Source organism: Taudactylus pleione, unplaced genomic scaffold (assembly GCF_031769625.1).
Source record: "Taudactylus pleione unplaced genomic scaffold, aTauple2 ptg001745l, whole genome shotgun sequence".
In the NCBI taxonomy this organism is placed as follows: Eukaryota; Metazoa; Chordata; class Amphibia; order Anura; family Myobatrachidae; genus Taudactylus; species Taudactylus pleione.
This window is the reverse complement of record NW_028286142.1, coordinates 340,125-362,326: the sequence shown is the minus strand read 5'-3', so window position 1 is coordinate 362,326 and position 22,202 is coordinate 340,125. Positions and strand designations below refer to the sequence as shown.

Below are 22,202 nucleotides of genomic sequence, written 5' to 3'. Positions count from 1 at the left end.
GACGAAGTTCCCCCAGCGGCTAAATCTAAGTATGCCTTTTTCAAAGATGTGAAGGGCGATGCCACAGTCTTTCCTCTTTCGGGTCAGTTGGTGGACCATTTAGAGGAGGCGTGGAAACAACCTGGCAAAAGATACCAGCCGCAGAGACGCCTGGCGGTGGCTTATCCGTTCGCGGATAATTATTTTGCTAAGTGGGAATCCCCTCCACAGGTGGATTCTCACGTGACCCGTCTTGTCCGTAGTGCCACATTGCCGATGCCATCCATGTCCTCCCTTAAGGATGCTACGGACCGCAAGGTAGAAATCTGCCTGAAGTCCGCTTATTCCCTTGCAGGGGGGGCAGCACGGCCGGCTATGGCCATTTGCTGGGTTGCCAGAGCGATGGAGCGCTGGGCGGATTCATTAGAGGCTTCTTTTGAATCCGACTGTCCGGCCGATCAGGCGGAGTTGATTGGCAATCTCCGTGATTCGGCCACCTACATCAACGAGGCGGCTCTAGACATTAGTACTCTGGTGTCTAGAATTTCTTCAGCAGCGGTAGCTGCTCGTCGCACCTTGTGGCTGCGATCCTGGAAGGCGGACGCAGATTCCAAGAAAGGTCTGGAAGCGTTGCCGTTTACCGGAGAAGTTCTCTTCGGTCCGGATCTGGATAAGATTGTGGCCACGCTGGCGGCAGCCAAATCTGCCTGTCTCCCGTCGGCCGCTGCTCCTTCTGGTTCGGGACCATCGTCCTTTCGGTCATCTAGGGCCCAGGGCAGGCCCAAACCACAGTCGTTTCCTCGACAGGCTGGCCCTAAGAAATCGGTCAAGCCCCGGAAGCAGGCATGGAGTACCAGACGTCCGGCCCCCAAGCCAGATGACAAGCCTGCGGCCTGACGGTCCGGGCCTCCCTTTGGGGGATCCCAGGGTGGGAGGCCGCCTGCTACAGTTCGCCCAGTGTTGGTCGACCACTACGACAGACACTTGGGTTCTGGAGGTGGTTTCCCACGGATACGCCCTCTCCTTCCGGCACAGACCCCCGGCTCGCTTCTTCACCACGGGTCTCCCATCAGACCGGAACAAGGCTACGGAGCTGCGGAAGGTATTGCACACTATGCTCCAGGCTGGAGTTATAGTGGCGGTTCCATTCTCCCAGAGGGGCCAGGGTTTCTATTCAAATCTATTTTTGGTACAGAAACCCAATGGGTCATATCGTCCGATTCTCAACCTCAAAGCACTCAACAAGTCTTTGCGGGTCCCGAAGTTTCGGATGGAGACCCTACGGTCCATCATTCTGGCGCTGGAACCTGGGGACTACTTGGTGTCATTGGACATACAGGACGCTTACCTGCATGTCCCTATTCTTTGGCGCCATCAACAGTTCCTCAGGTTTGCAATCAGCAGCGACCACTTCCAGTTTCGGGCGTTACCTTTTGGCCTGGCAACAGCACCACGTGTTTTCACCAAGGTGATGGCGGTCATGGCGGCTTCTCTGCGGCTGCAGGGAGTCCGCATGTTGCCGTATTTGGACGACCTGTTATTGGTGGCAGGATCTCCAGAGCTCCTGTTACGCCACTTGGACCTGACCATTGCACTGCTGCAACGGCACGGCTGGCTAATCAACTGGCAGAAGTCCACTCTAATCCCGTCTCGGAGGATTCTGCATCTTGGAGCCTTATTGGACTCGGGACAGCAAAGGATCTTCGTGACGGAGGACAAGATCTCTGCTTTACAGTCAAGGGTGCGCAGTTGTCTGCACAGCCGCCGGGTGTCCTTACACTCGGCGATGAGGTTACTGGGCTCCATGGTGTCGGTGTTCGACATGGTGGAATACGCCCAGTTTCACTCCAGACCTCTGCAGCACCTGATCCTGTCCAAGTGGAACGGGCTGACTCAGTCTCTGAAGTCCCAGACGATTGTGCTCACCCAGGAGGTTCGCCTGTCCCTTACGTGGTGGTTACAGACGACCCACCTCAACAAGGGACGTCCGTTCTGGGTTCCAAATTGGGTCCTGTTGACAACGGACGCCAGTCTTCGGGGCTGGGGAGCAGTTTCGGGTCCACACTTGTTCCAGGGCAGGTGGACGCCGACAGAAGCGGAGCTTCCAATAAATATCTTGGAACTCCGTGCGGTCTTCAATGCTCTCCAGCAGGCACAGAGGTTTCTCCAGGGTCGCCCGGTGCAGGTCCAGTCGGACAACGCTACCACCGTGGCCTACATAAACAGGCAAGGAGGAACTCGCAGTCGGGCGGCTCTCGTAGAGGTCTCTCGGATCCTGGTTTGGGCGGAGCGCAATCTTCCGGCCATATCAGCGGTCTTCATCCCGGGAGTGCTCAATTGGGAGGCGGACTTTCTAAGTCGCCAGGACGTTCATCCGGGGGAATGGTCCCTGCACCCGGACGTTTTTCAACTACTGGTGGACAGGTGGGGTCTTCCAGAAATCGACCTCATGGCGTCCCGGCACAACAACAAGTTGCCGGTGTACGGGTCTCGCACAAGAGACGAAGGGGCGTCTCTGGTGGATGCTCTGTCCGTCCGGTGGACGTTCCGGTTCGCATACCTGTTCCCTCCGGTCTCCCTTCTTCCACGGGTAATCCGGAAATTCAAACAGGAAGGAGGGACGCTCCTGTTGATAGCTCCCGCGTGGCCCAGACGGCACTGGTTCTCAGACCTTCAGGGTCTGTCCGTGGACATTCATCTGCGGTTGCCGCTACGACCGGACCTTCTGTCTCAGGGTCCTTGCCTTCACCCGGACCTGACTCGGCTGTCTTTGACGGCGTGGCTGTTGAGACGGCCATGCTGAGGTCCCGGGGGTTTTCCAGCTCTGTGGTGCGTACCATGTTACGAGCTCGGAAACCGTCTTCCGCGAGGATATACCATCGCGTGTGGCATACGTTCTTCCAGTGGTGTCGACCAAGAGGTTATGCACCGCGGGAGTTTCGTCTGTCTCGGATTCTCGCCTTCCTGCAAGCGGGACTAGATCATGGGCTTCGCCTTGCTTCTTTGAAGGTACAGGTTTCGGCCCTATCTGTCTGGTTTCACCGTAGGATTGCTACAATCCCGGATGTGCGCACCTTTATGCAGGGTGTTCTCCGCATTCAGCCGCCCTTTGTTCCACCTGTGGCGCCTTGGGATTTGGCTGTGGTCCTGAGGGCTCTCCAAGGACCGCCGTTTGAACCACTGGGCTAACAGCTAAGACTGTTTTCCTTCTGGCCATTGCTTCGGCCAGACGTGTTTCTGAGTTAGGGGCTCTTTCTTGTAGACCCCCTTTCTTGGTTTTTTTATGGGAACAGGGCAGTGCTCCGCACTCGGCCCGAGTTTCTTCCCAAAGTTGTTTCCCAGTTTCATATTAACGAGGAAATAGTTGTTCCGGCCTTTAACTCACCGGGTCTTTCCGTGGGTGAGGCCTCTTTGGATGTTGTGCGGGCCTTAAGGACTTATGTTGACCGCACTTCTTCGTTTAGGAAGTCGGACGCTTTGTTTGTCCTCTTTGGCTTCCGTAAAAAGGGTTGGCCTGCTTCAAAGCAAACTTTGGCAGCCTGGATCCGTATGGCTATTTCTGAAGCTTATCTTCATGAAGGCCTACCGGTCCCTCCTTCTCTGAAGGCTCATTCCACTAGGTCTGTGGGTCCTTCGTGGGCAGCTCGACGTGGTGCCTCGGCAGTTCAGATCTGCAAGGCTGCTACGTGGTCTTCTGTCCATACCTTCGTGAGGTATTACAGGTTTGACACCTTCGCCTCTCAGGATGCTTCCTTCGGGCGGCGGATTCTCCTTTCTGCACAGGAGCGTCCCCACCCTTAAAGGATACTGCTTTGGGACATCCCCAAGGTATCCTGTGGATACCCTATGGACCCTGAAGTAGAAAATATGAGATATGGTAAGAACTTACCCTTGTTATCTCTATTTCTACGAAGTCCATAGGGTTCCACAGGACTCCCGCCCTGTCGCACCTGTGCTGCAGATGGGCTTTGCTCTGGTCACCGGTTTTCCGTCTCCCTCTGGTGAGAATGTGATTCTTGTATGTGTCCAGATCTTTGTTCTCTCTCTTCCTTCTCCTCCTCCGGCCTATGGCTTGGTAACTAACTGAGGTGCCTTGGCCCGGGGGCGGGGTATAGGAGGGGGACCTAGTGCATCCTGGGAGGCTGAAAGCTTAACTCTTTGGTGCCCTGCGACTGACGTCACACCTATACCCCAAGGTATCATGTGGAACCCTATGGACTTCGTAGAAATAGAGATAACAAGGGTAAGTTCTTACCATATCTCATATTTTTACATAAAATGTAATTAATGACACTGCAACACTTTATTATTATATAAAAAAAAAACTTCTCCATCATTATATAGATATATATAATAAAATGTCCTGACTCATCAATACCCAGCCCAAACCCCTGGACCTAGAAACATGAAAATCGAGAAGTATATTCCTTCCATGATGTAGGTGCCCACTAAGAAGGGGTTTTTCAAAATTCGACTCATAAGGGGAGTGAAAAGGGCTAAAATGTTTCCTCTCCCTATTTACACAGGTATGGGAGGGGTATGTGTTACTACAGGAGTGAGCGGGGGTAATGTGTTACTCCAGACATGAGGGAGGTGAATAAGTTACTACAGGTGTGAGTGAGAGTAATTTGTTGTTACAGGTGTGAGTGAGAGTAATTTGTTACTACAGGTGTGAGGGAGGGATTGTATTTCTACACAGGTGAGGGAGGGGAATGTTGAATGTGTTACAACACGGGCGAAGGAGGGAAATGTGTTACTACAGAAGTGAGCGAGAATAATGTGTCACTACAGAGGAGAGGGAGTGGAATGTAATTAGTACACAGGTGAGTGAATATAATGTCTTACTATAGCAGTGATGCATTACCGGGTACATCCGCTTATATATATGTGTGTGTGTATGTATATATATATATATATATATATATATATATATATATATATATATATATATATATATATATATATATGAAAAACAAGAGAATTGACAATCAGGCGACTAGTTTGCTAGATGTGTAGATTCACACACAGTAAAATGTACAGTAGATAGGTTAATGGTTTACAAATATAGTTATACCTCAAACCATATAGAGGGGCGTGTTTCACGCTAATTAATAAATATAATAAACCAATAAATAGCAAAGTGCTTAGTGCAAAATATGATATATCTGATTACATCTAGATAAAAAAAAAAAAAAAAAAAATTTTTTGTTGAACTCATATAGACAACAAAGTGCTAGTGCAAAAATATAGTGAATCTGAAACAAAGTGCTAGTGCCAAGTATAATAAAAATTATGACAATTTATTGAAAAACAGTGCACATAAAAATATATAAATAAATATGACCATAAAAACAACGACTGGCAGTAAATAGATAAAAACAAAGTAGAGGAAAGTTGATATTTTTAAGCAGCTTATCTGATTGAAGGAGAGAGGTAGTTCTCCACAGTGCATGAGGCAGCCAACAGTCCCAACGCGTTTCGTCACTATGACTTCATCAAGGGGATATTGCTTCAGTGTGGTGGTCCTGTATTTATACCACACTGAGTTCAAATGAGAGTCAGGTGTTCACCCTACTTCCTTTGTCTTAGGGAGACCTCAAAACCAAGCGATTTCATAATTCAGCAAGCCATCATTTAAAATAGTTTGTGTTACAGGGTTTCCCATAAAGAAATGTTAGTTATAAATAGTCAAACGGCGATCTTTTAAGTTCAACTTCCGCCCTTTGTGAACTGGCCTCTGCCCTTAATTGGAGCGTCACATCCGTTCCCGGCAGCTGTGTTAAACCATAGCGCGCGATCAAGCACTTCCGTTTTCTTCCTCGTGTTCCGAACTGGGCACGTCACTTCCGCCCGCCGTGTGTTGACGTGTTCGGAGGTGAGCCGTGTCACTTCTACCAACCCTTCTGTCGTTTCGCTCCAGGACGCGGCACATCACTTCCGTCCTTACTTAATAGATGTGTTGAGCTCTTCCGCCCCATTGTTTTCTCCGGACTTAATGCTTCCGCCCTTCTTGTCTATAGAATTAGTATGTTTTTTGCCCAAGTATGAATAATGAGTAGGTGGTGTCTTCCATATTATCTGAAACTAAAATAATAAAGGATAAGCATTCCATTTAAGGAGGGTAATCTGTTTTGATGCTGGATATATAGGTTAGATCATTAAATGATTAGTCTAAGTATAACATTCTCCTTAGGCATAGATATATATTAGAATAATAATATATTAATAGTTTGATCTAAAAACACTATGAATATGTACTGAATTGTTTTATGTATATAATTATATTGGATATTGTTTAGATATTTATTCCAAAAAGGAATTTCTTTAAAAGTTCAACCAAGAGGAGCAGAAATTCAGGGATATAATAAGTTGTGAAATGTTCTTAAGGTATGGGGATCATTCTTTCACTCTTTTCCTTGAAGAAGAGGTTCCAAAGACTCTGAAAATTTCTTGGATTTTCATATTGATCCGACTCAGACAAACGACCTCTTTTCATCCAGTTAGATAGTTACAATCGGTTTTAAGATGTACTTGAAGTATGGGGATCATTCTTTTACTCTTTTTCTTGAAGGGGAGGTTCCAAAGACTCTAAGGATTTCTTGGATAATCATATAAGTCAAACCCAAGATCCACCTCTTTCCATTCAATTGGGTAGTTAGAATTGTAAAGTTCTGATATCATTAATCACTCCTTGGCCTTAAGGCTTGCAATTGTGAATATGCTATAATTCCCTTTTTAGGCATTATCATTCTCTAGCCTGGTTATATTCCAAACCGCCGGCTGAATTTGCAGCACCAGGTATTCTCAATGGGTTACCTTCCTTGGTACTAACCTGGCCCAATCATGCTTTGCTTCCAAGATCGGACGAGATTGGGCTCACACATGATGGTATGGCAGCAAATACATATTTCGATGGTCCATAATGCCAGATATTCTACCAAACCTGGACTTCCCTCAGAAGATGAACCTTCAGGGTACTACTCAGGCCCCTCCATAACCTGGGGGTATATTGGTAGATAGGAATGGAGCATATCACAAGAAAGGAGCAATTTCGTAGTATTCATTGAAGCCTTTAGGTGCCAGTGTGTCCAGTTCAAACAGCCAGAACATCTCTCTTCTTGATAGCAGATTGCCCAAATCCCCACCTCTTTCTCCCAGAGTAACGTGTTCTATTGCCTTGAAGGTGATATCTTCGGGATCCGAATTATGTTTTATTGAGAAGTGTTTGGAGACTGCATGTCCTTCAACTCTGTTTCTAATGTTCCTAATGTGCTCCTGAATTCTGATTTTTAGTGGTCTCTTGGTTTTTCCTATGTACTTGAGTCCACATGTGCACTCTAACAGGTATATCACTGATGTGGAGTTACAGTTCATAAAATTCTTTATAGTGTATTCCTTAGATCCGTCCGAATTCGTGAATGTTTTTCTCTTGGGGTGAAGAAATTTGCAAATATTGCAATGTCCGCATTTATAGCTTCCATTGCACTTCAAAGTGTTCATAGTTGGTCTTTCATTTCCTTTATCCCTCAGCATACTCGGTGCCAGTAAATCTTTTAAGTTCCTTGATTTTCTATATATAATCTGTGGTTTTGTCGGTAGGATCTTTTGGAGTAAAGGATCCATCAGAAGGATATTCCAGTTTTTGTTAAGAGATTTTTTAATATGATTCTCGTGTCCATTATATGTTGTAATAAATGGTACCATTTCTTCTTTTTGTGGTTTCTCCGTCTTATATTGTAGTAGATTATTTCTCTGTAGGTTTTTCGTTTTCTGCATAGCTGTATTGATGATTGCTTCCGGATACTCTTTTTCTCTAAACCTGGTTGCATAAATATCAAGTTGTTCATTACAGACGTTAGCATTGCTGCAATTACGTTTAATTCTGTAGAACTGGGAGTATGGTATGTTGTTCTTCCATTTGTCCAGATGACAGCTTTTGTAATGCAGGTAGCTGTTCGCATCTACTCCTTTTATAAAATTTTTTGTGCAAATTTGGTCACCTTCTGATGTTAAAATCAAATCCAAAAACTCAATACTTCTGTTGTTAAAATTTGATGTAAATTTAAGATTCATATTGTTATTTGAAATAAAAATTAAAAAATCGTTAAAAGATTCTTCCGATCCTTCCCAAATAATTAAAATATCATCAATATATCTCTTATAAAAAATGATATTGTCTTTAAAAGGGTTATTACTGTAAACATAATTCTTTTCCCAACATCCCATGAACAAATTCGCAAAGCTGGGAGCAAAAGTTGTACCCATTGCGGTTCCACAGATTTGACGATAAAATTGATTTAAAAATTTAAAATAATTATGAGTAAGTATAAAAGACATAAGATCACATAAAAACTCTTTGTGTGGAACTTCAATTTCTTCATCCAACTCTAAAAAAATTCTTGATGCGTTGATACCTTTTTCATGCTCAATACATGTATATAATGATTGTACATCGATAGTTATCCAGTTATAAGTTGATCTCCATGTTATATTTTCGGTTTGCTGTAATACACTCGTAGTATCCTTTAGATAAGATTCTAGTTTGATAACATATTTTTGTAAAAAGATGTCAACATATTTGGAGAGGTTGGATGTGAGGGAGTCAATACCTGCTATTATAGGCCTCCCTGGAGGTTCTGTAAGTGACTTATGTATTTTTGGTAAAAAATAGAAAATCGGGGTTGTGGGGTTTGATTTCATTAAGAATTGAAATTCTTCTTTGGTTAAAATATTCCTCTGTAGACCAAAGAGTAGAATGATTCTAAGTTCTTCTGTGTATTCTTCAACTGGATCTTTGGTCAATTTTTCATAAGAAATTTGGTCATCCAGTAATCTATGTGCTTCTTTTAAGTAGTAAGCATAATCCATGATAACCAAACCCCCCCCTTTATCAGCTGGTTTTAGAACTATCTCACGGTTTTCTTTTAAGTTTTTTAGTGCCTCCTTTTCTCTATTACTTAGATTTTGTTTTTTTATTGGTGCATAGTTTGTCTGATTATTGCAAAGGTCCTTCTTTACCATTTCATAGAAAACATTTATGTGAGTCCCTTTTGATTCCAGTGGGTAATATGTTGATTTACCTCTAAGACCGGATTTTGAATTAGGGGCAATATAGTTCTTTAGAGGTGCTGATTCTTTTCTCAGGAAATGTCGTTTGAGTGTGAGATTTCTCACAAACTTGTTTAAATCAATAAAAGTGTCAAATTTGTTCATGCTTCTTGTCGGGGCAAAGTTCAAGCCTTTGCTTAATAACGTTATTTCAGATTTAGTGAGTGTATGCTGGGATAAATTAAATATGCCTTTGGATTTCGGATCTATTAAAAATTCCTCCTTTTTTGGTTTCTTCCTCCTGCCACCCCGTTTTCCTCTTCTTCTCTGTACCTTCGCTTCAGGGGGGAGGCTGTTTTGGTGGTTTCTCTGAACATTGGATATTTGTTGCTTAAATGATCTTGTGCTGGTGATAAAAAAAGCTCATTATCACTGTTTGAGTCCAGATGTTGTAATGTGGAAAACCTATTTCTAGGTTTAAGTCCTATTGGGCCAGTATAAGTAGTGGGGTCTCTGTTTCTTCTGTAGCTAAACCTTCTTGTGGGTGCTACTTTCCAGCTAGGTCCTTCTCCAGACTCATATCTGGTGTTGGTTCTCTCTTTTTTCTGGAATCTCGTCCAAATCTTAACTTTATTCAACTCGTAGTCCTTCTTATCTCTAATAAACTTCTTTTCTTTGCTCTTCATGACTGATTCTTCTACTCTCTCCACCTTTCTAAGTAGTACTTTTTCATTTTCTTTGAATTCCTCTTTTTCTTTGTGTTCTTCCATCTGGGGTTCCATTCTAATGATTTCCTTCTCTAAATTTGAGAGTACTGCCTTTTTTTCCTCAATTATTAGTTTTATAAGCTCTAATGAGCATTTGTGTAAAATGTCATCCCATTTTTTTAAAAAATCTGAATTATCCAGTCCAAACGTTGGATTCTTAATAAGTCTTAGACCTCTTGGGATTCTGTTAACAGATAAATAGTGTTCCAGTCCCCTAATGTCCCACCATGCCTTTACTTCTTTTGTGAGCATTTTTTCCATTTCCCAGAACATATTATCCATGTTCTGTGTGGGGACATTTTCACATATTGGGGTGTTTTCATTGAACACTCTTTGGCATAGGTCACTCCTTTTATTCACACGATCTTTATTTCTAAACATATTAAACAAGTATAGGCAGCTATTCCCCCAATCAACACCAAAAAGAAAGAAGTATCAAGCAATAGATGGGTACAGCGCCACTACCTGTGTGACTTACTGAGTGAAACAAATAAATATTCAAATGTATAGCAACTTAGCCTATTATTTTTTTCGGCGTCCGCTCTGAGACAATAGTGTAATACTAGTGTGAGTATTTTTAAAAAGTGAAAAACAAGAGAATTGACAATCAGGCGACTAGTTTGCTAGATGTGTAGATTCACACACAGTAAAATGTACAGTAGATAGGTTAATGGTTTACAAATATAGTTATACCTCAAACCATATAGAGGGGCGTGTTTCACGCTAATATATACAGAAACCCAACTTGAATGACCACACATCCTACTACTCGGATTAGGTTTCGATAGATCGAAATCTTGTTTGCTACATTGATCAGAGCTCCGTTCAGCTATAGGATAAAAATTTATTTTTCTATTACATTCTTTTAGTGTGTTTGCATTTAATTAAACTTAGTAAAACTACAAGGTACTATAAAGTGGCCCCACCAGCCACTCACTTTTATTTGCTTTTCTTATTTGTGACCTGAATATTTTTTATTTTCAAATTTTAATCCACATTTATTTTTTATTTTTTCCAGTAATCCTGTGATGCAACCATTTTTTGTCTCCAGAAGTGAGGAGTCATGTAATGTGTTAAATTTCCATTGGTATCCAGTCACGTCCACGCTACACAGCTACGTGTGAAACAGGATGAGAAGGCTACGAAAAGAGCTCTTGCTGGTTTGTTATCGTGATAATTGGATCGTGTAGCACAAGCAGACACACACACACACACACACACAGTTGTGTTTGGAAAATGAAGGAGGTTATCTACTGGTCACCCAAGGAGGTAGCCGACTGGTTAACAAAGATAGGTCTGCAAGAATACTCTGAGACGTTTCAGTCCCTCAATGGCCAAGGTTTGCTCAGGTTAAAAGAAGATGACTTTAAAAAGCCACCCTTGTCACGTGTATCTTCTGATAATGGACGCCAGTTGCTGGAGATGATAGAAACACTGAAGATTGAGACCCACATAGAGGAACATAAGAATGGACATGCAAATGGACATATTTCTACAAACAAAGAGATCAATTCGAATGATCGTGGTTTTATCAGCAAAGCCAAGAAGAACGGGATGCCAAATGGAATCCGGAAGGAGATGATAAAGATTCCGATGCCTGAGCTTGAACGTTCACAGGCTTTTCCCGATGAGTGGTGTAAAACCTTTGTAGCCTTCTTCTATGCACTTTCCTGTTTCATCCTCACGACAGTGATGATCTCTGTTGTCCATGAACGCGTGCCTTCTAAGGCGGAGGAAGCTCCCCTCCCGGATGTGTTTTTTGATTATTTTGACCGGGTTGCGTGGGCCTTTTCTATTTGTGAAATTAATGGAATGATTCTTGTGGGACTCTGGCTGCTCCAGTGGTTGTTCCTAAAGCACAAGTGAGTAAACATTGTACTTATGTTGTATATGAATGTGTCTTTTATGGTAAAGTGTGACAGATGTCTACCTTTTCTACAAGTAAGAAATAACCATGTTAATGTGGTTCTTATTTGGGTATTTCTTAACTAATGGCATATAATAAATCTTAGATTTTCAATTTCCTAAACAGACTTATTCAGTTTATTGGTACAAATTAAGGCTGGATTGTAACAAATCAATTAGGTGTCTCCTATTAAATGATCCTAGACTGATGATGAGATAGCTTGCAGAAACTGTTATACTGCTAAATAAAGGGGGGTCATTAGTATTGTAGTTTTAAGTGTAAAGCTGGGTATACACTAAACGATATCTTGAGTGATTTGTCCTATTCCGACGCATCGGAACAACATAGTTCAAATCGTCCAGTGTGTACCCGCTATCACGATGCGGATGCGCGCTCCTGCGGGTCATCCATCGCATCCTCAGATCTTTTGTACATGCAGAAAGATCTGAGGATGTTTCTCGCGATGCCATGCTGCCGAATGCTGCAGACATCATCTAGTGTGTACTGGACTTAAGCTACAGAATGTGTGAAAGATTCGGGAGCTTGTCAGAACTGAAGGCTTTGAAAGGAGAGTTACCTTTGTGGATTTATGTCTTGTGTAAAGCAAACCTCTTGTCTTGTAGAAAATGTAGGTAGAAAGGCAAGAATCTCTAGTTCTGTCAAGGTATGGAAATTTTACCCATATATCCACTAGTGTTGTACATAGTTCTTTTATATAAGGTGTGTTTTGTATTGTAGATTTATAGGTCTTTTAAAAATATTACGAGTCCTGTTCGGAATTGGCATGTAATGCCGGCTGTCGGCGGGATGCCTCCTGCCAAAATCATGGTTGGTATCCTGACGGGTCGGGTAAGTATACTTACCCTCCCCCCTTCTTGTAGCCTAACCCTCCTATTTAGTGCCCATCCCTCCCCCCTAGGGGTGCCTAACCCTCACCTCCCCCCCTCCCAAAAAACCTAATGCTAACCCCCGCTATGCTGCCTAAACCTAACCTACCCCATTCCCACCTCACGGCTAACACTAAGGACACCCCGGACTTGCCTCGCTCGGGCTGGCGTCCATCTGTGTTCCGGTGTTGGGATTAAGATAGGCGTCTGTATTTCAACGCCAACCTTAAGTCCCTTGTCGTGCTTCCCCCGTCGGGATTTAGAACGGCTGCATCATGGCCACAGTTCTCATACAGATATGTCCTAATACATCTAGCCTCTTTGCACATTAAACAGCCCTTCTAATCGCGCCATGCCATGTATCGCCAAGCGTCTAATGTGCGACTTTTTACCTTCAAATGCATCTTATTCACACAGAATGCGAATAGCATAAGCAGCTACTGCTGACTAAAATGATATGCCACATGCAGATACACCCGCAGATTCACTGAGAATATAGGCATGCTGCATATCATTTTAATCAACAGAAGCTGCTTGTGCTAGCTATCCGCATTCTGTGTGAATAAGACTCATTTGAAGGTAAGAAGTTGTAGCGCATGGAGGATAGATGTATGTGGACTAGGGATGTGCAGGCTCGGATAGGTTCGAGTTTGCACGTGGAGTTCGGATTTTTCCCTCCAAAAAAACGGAACTCAGAAAGAGGCAAAACGTCATCTTGCATGGACGAACATCAGACAGGAATGATGATGTTCGTCCGTGCAAGATGACGTTTTGCCTCTTTCTGAGTTCCGTTTTTTTGGAGGGAAAAATCCGAACTCCACGTGCAAACTCGAACCTATCCGAGCCTGCACATCCCTAATGTGGACACATCTGTAACTACATCCCATCCTGTACATTTGTGAGCATAGGCTGAAAACATCTTATACTGGCTGCTAGTTTTACCTAATTCCGGTTTCACTTTTAAACCTTTGCAAACATCTGTATTCTTCCTGTGAATGCACAATTTATCATTCTAACAGGCTTACTTGGTAACACTATTAATATGGAAAGTAGGGTGGAAAATCAGTGCCTTCCTTAGAAGGGTGTATTCTTAAAAAAGATCATCCTGTTGTGGACAATCTTCCTTTAAGAGAACATGTTGCCAAATCTGGTGCCTCATTTATCATTTGAGTTTTTGTCATTCACAACGAATGATAAATGGTGCTCCAGCCAATCAGCTCCCAATTGTAATTTTTCAAACAGATGACAGTTGGTGCTCCAGCCAATCGGCTCCCATTATCGTACGCAATGAGTGTTATCATCACAATGGGCACGATTCTATTCAGTGCGATATAAATAGCTCCGGGAGTTATTCAATACACCGCGCTGCCAAGTCCAACTAATGATTTCTTCTCTCATCCCTCCGGGGATGAGAGAAGAAATCCGACAAAAGGCCCGGCGCGAGGTTGTTTTCTGCCCTTCGCGCCTGGAAAACAGCCTCGCGCCGGGAAGTTAGGTCGGGGAATGCCCGTTAACGCGCCTAAACACCCTGTTTAAGGCGCGATAACGAGCCTTCCCCGACCTAACATCACAATGATTTGAATAGCTCCTGGAGCTATCTCCCAGCGCTATTTACATCGCGCTGAATAGAATCGGGCCCATTGTGAATGATAAAGCTCATTGATAAATGAGGCCCCCAGCCTTAAGACTACTTGTTTGAGTGTAAGGAGATACTTATGTTCTCATCTTGTTGGCTCTTCTGTGAATGTTAATGTTTGTCACTTCCCTTTACAGGTCCATTGTTGCCCGGAGATATTTTTGTATAGTTGGAACTCTGTACTTGTACCGCTGTATAACTATGTATGTTACTACACTGCCAGTTCCTGGAATGCATTTCAATTGTTCTCCAAAGGTATGTTATCTCTGTTATGTTTGTCTATTGCAACTACACCTTGGACACCTTGCCAACTGTGCACAGCAATGTTAAACCTGTGTGTGTGTGTGTGTTGGCACTTGATCCTCTCTGTGGAGGCAATTAAGAGCCCATTAGACAATGTTATATATAGTATTAACACTTTGCTGGCCTCTGCCATCTACAGAGTGATTATTCTCATGTTGTCATAGGGTATGCTGTCTTTTCGTGATATATTTTATATTAGGTTCAATATTTTGCTGGCATGGATTTGGCTATGTGAAAGGCCAATAAGTATCACATTTGTTATGAAGATTATAGGTGCTGACCAAGGGAATAGTTGGAAGTTTTACCCAAGAATATGAATATTTTGAGGAAAGACCACCAAACGTTACCAGTGCTAGGAACTACATTCTAATGCTGGCCACACACTAGACCAACTTACATCCAACCAGCCAACTTGTCCGTCGGACGGTGCGCTCCAGACTTGCGGCACTGGGTCTCCCGGCTGTCAGTGAGCTATGTGGGAGGCGCGGTGCTTACAGACTCTGTTCTGGCAGAGTTCATATGCTCTGCGCTCCTGTCCGAACTATAGACAGGCAGATAACTTATTCAAGAGGCTCCTGCTCCAGAGTCCAGATCCTCTGGCCAGGGTATATGCCCTCCGTAAAGCGGTCTTCGTCAAGAGTTTACATGATACTCCTGGCCAGTCATTCTGCCCACAGCAGCGGCAGGACATACTGTATATCTCAAATTTCGGCTATGTGAGTTACTAGCGCCGGGTTCTGAAGTGCAGAGGAGTGGGGCTTAGCGACGGATCCCTACACTTGGTTACTCTCATTCTAGCCTGCACTGGGAACTTTCCTTGTAAGAGTACTGCAGTTGCATGCTAGGGGTAATAGTTATGTACTGATCAGATTACCCATCTCGCCTGTTAATGCTGAAGTAGGCTATATGCATATCCCATTGAGGCTTATAAACACAATGCTTCCTACATGCCTGTGCTGCAGGAAAAACGCTAGTGTAGAGAGCAGGGGCGTATCTACCCATTGGCCAGGATGGCATTCGCCAGGGGCGCCGACCAAAGGGGGGGGCGCCGCCCGTCAGTGCCACCAGTAGCCAAGGGGTGGACAAGTCCCTCGGCCCCACAAGTATAGGGCAGACCGCAGTGAGAGCGGTCTGCCCTACACAGTTTACAAACAGACAGCCGCCAGCGGAGGCTGTGTGTTTGTAATAGCAGCCAGCTAATGAGTCAGACAGACTCTCATTAGTTGCTGCGTCGTCCGTGGAGGGAGCCGGCTGGAGCTCACTCATGAGCTCCATGTTCGGGCTCCCCCCGCAACATGTGACGGGAGAGACGTCATACGTCATGACGTCTCTCCCATGCAGGAGAAGAGCGGGCCCAGACTCGGAGAGCGGCGGTCGTGTCAGGAGCGGGGACCAGGTAAGTAGAATTTCTTCTTGGTTCTGTGTGTGTGTGTGTGTGTGTGTGTGTGTGTGTGTGTGTGTGGATAAGCCTGGCACTACGGGGGGGGGGGGGGGTTCTGAAATAGGGGGTGGCCGCTACTGGAGCACTTTACGGGGGGTGCCCGCTACTGTATTGGGGTGGCCACTACTGGGAGCACTGTATAGGGGTGGCCACTACTGGGAGCACTGTATAGGAGGTCTACAACTGGGGGCACTGTTTAGGGGGGGCTACTACTGGGGGCACTGTTTAGGGGGGGCTACTACTGGGGGCAATGTATAGGGGGGGACTACTACTGGGGGCACTGTATAGGGGGGACTACTACTGGGTACTATTACTGGAGGTACTGTATAGGGGGGACTACTGCTGGGTACTATTACTGGGGGCATTGTATAGGGGGGACTACTGAGTACTATTACTGGGAGCACTGTATAGGGACCTACTACTGGGGTCTACTACTGTTGGCACAGTATAGGGGGGACTACTACTGGGGGCAATGCAGCATAGGGAGGATTACTACTGGGGGCACTGTATAGGTGGGCTACTACTGGGGGCAATGCAGCATAGGGGGGATTACTACTGGGGGATTACTACTGGGGGCACTGCATAAGGGGGGTAGGGGGGTGCCAGTACATCACATTGCCAGGGGCTTTTGGATCCCTAGATACACCCCTGGTAGAGAGTAATTCTCCCTGCAGTACACACTAAGGTGGGGTAGAGAAGCCTGAGCTAATCAGGGAAACGGAGTCCCACGATAGCACAGGAACAGACAGCTACCCCAAAACCGCACCAGACCAGTGGCTCGGAGCTATTCCTTCATCCTTTCAAACTATTATATCAGCACGCAGCCTAGTTTCCCATGGCACAGTTTGTGCAGGGGCTAGTGTTTTGTAGGAAGGAGAGAAGGTTGTACTCCCCTTAAAGGATAGAAGTTCCAATGGCATTGACAACACTTATACGGTTTAAGCTTACCACTTAATTGTGGCATCTTTAGCCAGGTTACTGATACGCCCCTTATCTGGGGTCCATATATTAGAAGGATTTTTAGAACTAGGAGTTGGAAGGAGCACTTGCTCTGTCCACTCCACCCATTGCCCTGTATTGCAGTACTTCCAGGATGAAAGTAATCCTTCATTTAACATATCATATCGTATTCCTGGGTTCTAGGATCTTCTCTGATCTAGGAAAATGAGTAAGTCTGACGTACATGTATAAGCAATTTACTGCTGTTACTGTCTATGCTTGTTTAGGTATTCATATTATAACTACAGCCTACGGCCAGGTTCACTTAAACAGCAAATTTGTATCTCTAGGCATGACCTGGAACATGTAGAGCTGTGTGTCTATATATGTGCATATATTATTGTGTATTTGTGTGTGTGTGTATATATATATATATATATATATATATGTATATATGTGTGTGTGTGTGTATATGTATATATATATATATATGTATGTATATATATATGTATGTATATATATATATATATATATATATATATATATATATGTATATGTGTGTGTATAAGCATAATGATGAGCTCTGTGGGCACACTTACTCATTATATAGCACGAGAGGTTGTACTGGTTGGAAATACTACCCCACAGATCGCTTCTCGACTTTTTAGCTAGGATTAGGTCTGATATCAGTTTAATAGCGTTTATGCCTCTTATGGAACGAAGGTCTTCGTTTTGGGCTTAGGTGAGTTTTCTCTGGAAGCTCATGATAGTACATGGTACTATCAGACAACATAGATCAAACACTGCTGTGGTTGTGAGTTCAGGCTTTCCTGGACCAATTTTGCTGTAAGCTAACTTCACTTAGCACTATCTCTCCCTATTGATGAGAGACACATTCTCATTCGTTTATTGTGCTTTAAGGCCTATGGCTGACAGACATGTTTGTGTATGTACTGTCCGGTTTGAACTCTATCTTTTAGCACTTAAGGAGACTGCCTTGTCGTGTATATGTACATATCCATATATCTGTAATTGTACTTTCCTAATAGAGCACACTCAGGTTATGGGACTGTGAAGTCTGGTTTCTCCCTAACAGTTTATTTAGCCGGAAAGTTCTTTGCTTCTTCCATGGGACACTTCTCCTTGCACTGTATTTCTGTACGTTAAGAAGTGTTGCCCCTTTGTGGGACCATTCATGTCTCTACTAAAAGCTCTGCTAGTGTCTTTACACAGGGCGCAACTTTTACAGAAGTTGTTCCAGTCTCCAGGACCATGATGTCGAAAGTAGAATCTCAGCCCACCTTTGGAACTTATTGGTACTCTACCTGCAGAAGGCTGCTGGTGTCGGCGACGTTGAGTAGAGGTCTATAGAATCCATTAAGGGTCCAGAAGGCTCCTGGTTGTTCACAGGTAAGGAGCTTGCTCCACATTCGTAGACAGGCACTCTGGTTGGCAAACTCACAAGGTGTCAACGCACACGTGACATGGCTTCATAGAGGCTGTAACAGCAGACTTCTGTCCCGATGGGGTACCTCTTTCCTCATCGATTGGTGCTACTGCTTAAGAGTTTCCTACATTCTATCATTCCTTATACTCCGATGCTTCACGTTGTCCTGGCTTCCAAAAATAAATTAATAAATCTACTGCATCAAGTTTTACTTTACTACTTTCTACCTCATGTCTGGATAGACCTGGTCAGATTAGTCATGTCCTGTATCTGCTATACATCTCATTACGGGGTTTTATCAGTTATCAAATAGAGCATTCTTATCCATTTTATTAGACTCTCTCGGCTAGTTGGCCTTCTCTAGGGTAAATCTGCATTCATTGTCCAACTGCAGCCATTATTCCTACTTCCGGGGACAATACACATTGTCAGGCGTACTCTGTGTGGTTGGATCTTTCCGCCAGCTTTACCAGTGCAGGGCTCCCTGCTAGGGTGCATGAGGGCTGTGCAGCCATGCTGGAAAGGTCCACTATCCTTGCTTGCCTCATCTTCTTTCAAGAGCGTCATTCTCCACCGGTGGGGGGGACAAGCTTCCTCCGTCAATGATCATTCTTAGGTTTAACTGCAATACGGACTTGGGTGTCCAAACAAATCACCTCTGTAGCAGCTCAGTAGTACTCACTTCTCCGTGTAGTGTGCACGCAGTATTGCTTCTAGCTGGCTACTGTTGGTTTACACGTTTTTTTCCCTTTTTCGTCTATTGAGATGAAATGGGAGGAGTTTTGTTTTTATCCTGGCTCACCTCCCCTGGGTTGCTCTGGTTTTGTATCTAGTACATTGGGGGTCGTTCAGCTCCTTACTTGGGAATTGTTGATTGTGTCCTGTCTTCATCCAGGTTAGTTGCCCTCTGGTTGGTGTCTTCACATATGACGGAGAATTAAGGATCTCTGGATTCCGGCCGCTATCTGGTCTGCTTTGAGTTCTCTACACCCCTGGGGCATGCTATTTTCCTACCTGGCCTTGTCATTGTTTCGCCGTGAAGGTTTATTTAATCCACTTATTGGATCTCTCTGGGGACAGGTATCGACAATCCTTTTATTGGTGCACATGCGGTCCTAGTTGTCAGGTGTCACCATTTATCAATTCTTTTATTGGGCACATGGGATCCTAGTTTACAGGGTCATTTTTCTTTTAAGTAGGGCGCATGTGACCCCAGTGGGTGTGTTCCTAGTTGGGATATTCCAATTAGTCCTGTCCTTCCCCACATGTCCGGTAGCATGGGTCCTCGGGCCTCTTTGGTCTTCTCTACGCCAATTCCTAGTGACTCTGCATTGGCCTCGCCGAATTTGGTGCTTGATTTTTCGATTATTTTTGCTAGCGACCTGTGACGTCTCCATGAGAGCTGGATCTGCTTCTCCAGGCCTTGTTCATATTCTGAAATACTGCTCCTTTTGTTATCCTGTGATTTGGGGAGCTAGGGTTGCATGTTATCTGCATTTCCTACTTGTCTTTGCAGGGAGTTGGTGTAGATGGCAATTCCATCTCCTTGCAGTCTCCTGTTGCTTCTCGATTTCACAGTTCTTGCCTTCACTTGGTTGGTCAGAGATTGCGGCCCTGTCCAGTTACTCTTCCTACTTGTTTCTAGTGATGTTTAGCTCAAGCCGGCCTCCTTGAAACCAGATGGCTTTCCATTTTGTTCATCCTTGTGGTTCTTCTTGGTCGGTTGTAACTGTATCTTCTGGATGTGGTTTTGTTTTCTTGGAGCTTGCTCTTATATTGCTTATATGCTTTGACAGTCTTGTTGGTGCTCTTCTATACTCTGTTTCAAGGGGGTTCTCGGACAGTCAGGCCAGGTGCTTCGGCTGGTTGTATTACCAGGTGGTGGTTAGGTGCACAAGTCATACTTTAGTTCTGTTCTACTGTTTATTTTCTGACAACCCTTATTTACTGTTGGTTGCACAGTTCTGCATGTTTCTCAGCGCTTTCCTACCCGGGAGGTCAGCTATGGGACGTCCCCATTGTATATACTCCAGTGTCCCCTAGAGGGTGAAGGAGAAAATAGGATTTTGGTACTTACCTGTAAATCCCTTTTTCTGAATCCATAGGGGACACTGGACGCCCTCCCAGCGCTGTTTTTTGTTGCAGTGTTCTTCTGTTGAGTTTTTTCAGCTGCATCTAGTTTGTCTGCAGTGTGTTGTTTTCATGTCTATTTTGTTCACTAATTTTGGTTCCTCCTATTCTCTCCTCTTCTGTTGCCCTACTATCCGCCACCATTTGGACTTGGTTAATCTTAACTGAGGTGATTTGGGGTATAGATGGGGGGGGGAAGAGCCAACTACACTACTGAAGAAATTTAAAGTTCCAGGCTCCACTCATCACCCGTCTATACCCCATTATATATACTCCAGTGTCCTCTATGGATTTGGAGAAAGTGATTTATCGGTAAGTACCAAAATCCTATTGTTACTTAATAAACTTCTACAATCAGATGTTCCTTTTTCCCTTTCCAAGCAGTTTCAAATGCTTTTGCAGTTGTGAACAAGCGGAGTGTAACATTCAGATATGAATGGGGACTTAATGCAGCTAAAATATTCATTTTTCTGTTATACGTAGATTTTGGTTAGACTGTTAAATAATACAGTGTTGCCTCACTTGACCCTGCAGTAAATTGCCTTGTTTTTGGCAGGGTTCTTTAAACCAGAGTTAGAAGCATACGTTTTGCATATCTCATATAATATTGCATTTGGAATAAATGTTGTAATGGAACACGCAAGCTTTACTTCCTAAATTCAATGTCCTCTGCTTCCTTAAACTGTAGTGTTAGAAAATGGCACAAAACTGCACTACTTCTATATTTGGGTAAAGGAATATACCTGATCTTAGTTGAGATGGTTTGTGGCTTTTGTATTGCTGTTTCTATAATACCAGGTTTCTGAAATGTATGAATGGCTGTAGTAAAAGTCCTTTTGTGTCTAGTGTTTTCTATTACAGGAATTGGTGAACATCTCTCATTATGTTTTCGTAACTGTATAGTGTAGTATATTTTTCTCAATTACTGTACACTTGTAAAGCATGGCAATACTTTTTTTGTAATTGAGAGTGAAATGTATGATTAATGGCTCGGCAGGGCTTGCTGTAGCGATGGTATGGCTGTTACCGAACCTAAGAAAAACAAAAATTCACTCCACTTATTAACTTGCTTTATATCAGACCCAGTCTATAAATACTATTTTTAAAGGTATAGCTGTTTCTGGGACTCTTTCCTGCTTTGGTAGGCGTTCCTAAAACCAGCCTGCAATGTGTACCTAATAAGCACAGCTCCTGCCCGATACTAATGCTGACATAATGGTATTAATGGCAGTACTTAACTTTTTAATGTTTTATGATGGCACCATGATGTGGTGGGCAGCAGGAAGCGTATTACTTAAAGAGGCCGGTTTTCATCCTGCACAGCTGGCTTGTGTTCTAAGGTAGATAAGGTGAGTCTTTCTACCCTCCCCCACCCTAAATATCTTTTAGGGGTGAAATGTAATTGTCCCTACATGCAAACTGGCATCAGACCCAATTCAGGAATGAGAAGTGAAGTTCTTTTAAAAAGAAAAAAAAAAAGATATGATAGAAGTAGAATTGTAATTCCTAGACAACAGCGGAATGGGCATCTTCCTCAGGAATATGAATGATGGATAAGCGAAAGAGAAATACTTGCAAACATTACATGTTCATCTTCCTATGTTGGCTATGATTAATCCCTATATATTAAAATACTAGATGTTAATTTAGCAATAGTTTAATACAGGGAACTGATTGTACTGCTGCCCAAATGAAGTGATGCTGCTTACTCTCAGGCAT

The 22,202-nt window shown here is 43.9% G+C and overlaps 1 protein-coding gene, 1 non-coding gene and 1 pseudogene across 5 annotated transcripts in view; 2 read left to right on the top strand and 1 right to left on the bottom strand.

The window, feature by feature from the left end:
- Window positions 1-22,202, top strand: part of SGMS1 (sphingomyelin synthase 1) — a 302,954-nt gene that overhangs the window by 256,194 nt on the left and 24,558 nt on the right. For all 4 annotated transcript variants that reach the window (XM_088464659.1, XM_088464658.1, XM_088464660.1 and 1 more), the window contains 2 exons: window positions 10,813-11,656; window positions 14,361-14,478. In XM_088464659.1, the coding sequence (XP_088320785.1) occupies window positions 11,031-11,656; window positions 14,361-14,478 (744 nt within the window). In that variant the 5' untranslated portion in view covers window positions 10,813-11,030. The remainder of the gene's footprint in view (window positions 1-10,812; window positions 11,657-14,360; window positions 14,479-22,202) is intronic.
- Window positions 6,763-6,881, bottom strand: LOC148439502 (5S ribosomal RNA; annotated as a pseudogene).
- LOC148439501 (U6atac minor spliceosomal RNA) lies at window positions 16,827-16,949 on the top strand. The gene has a single exon (XR_015876208.1). It is a non-coding gene; the product is annotated as a U6atac minor spliceosomal RNA (small nuclear RNA).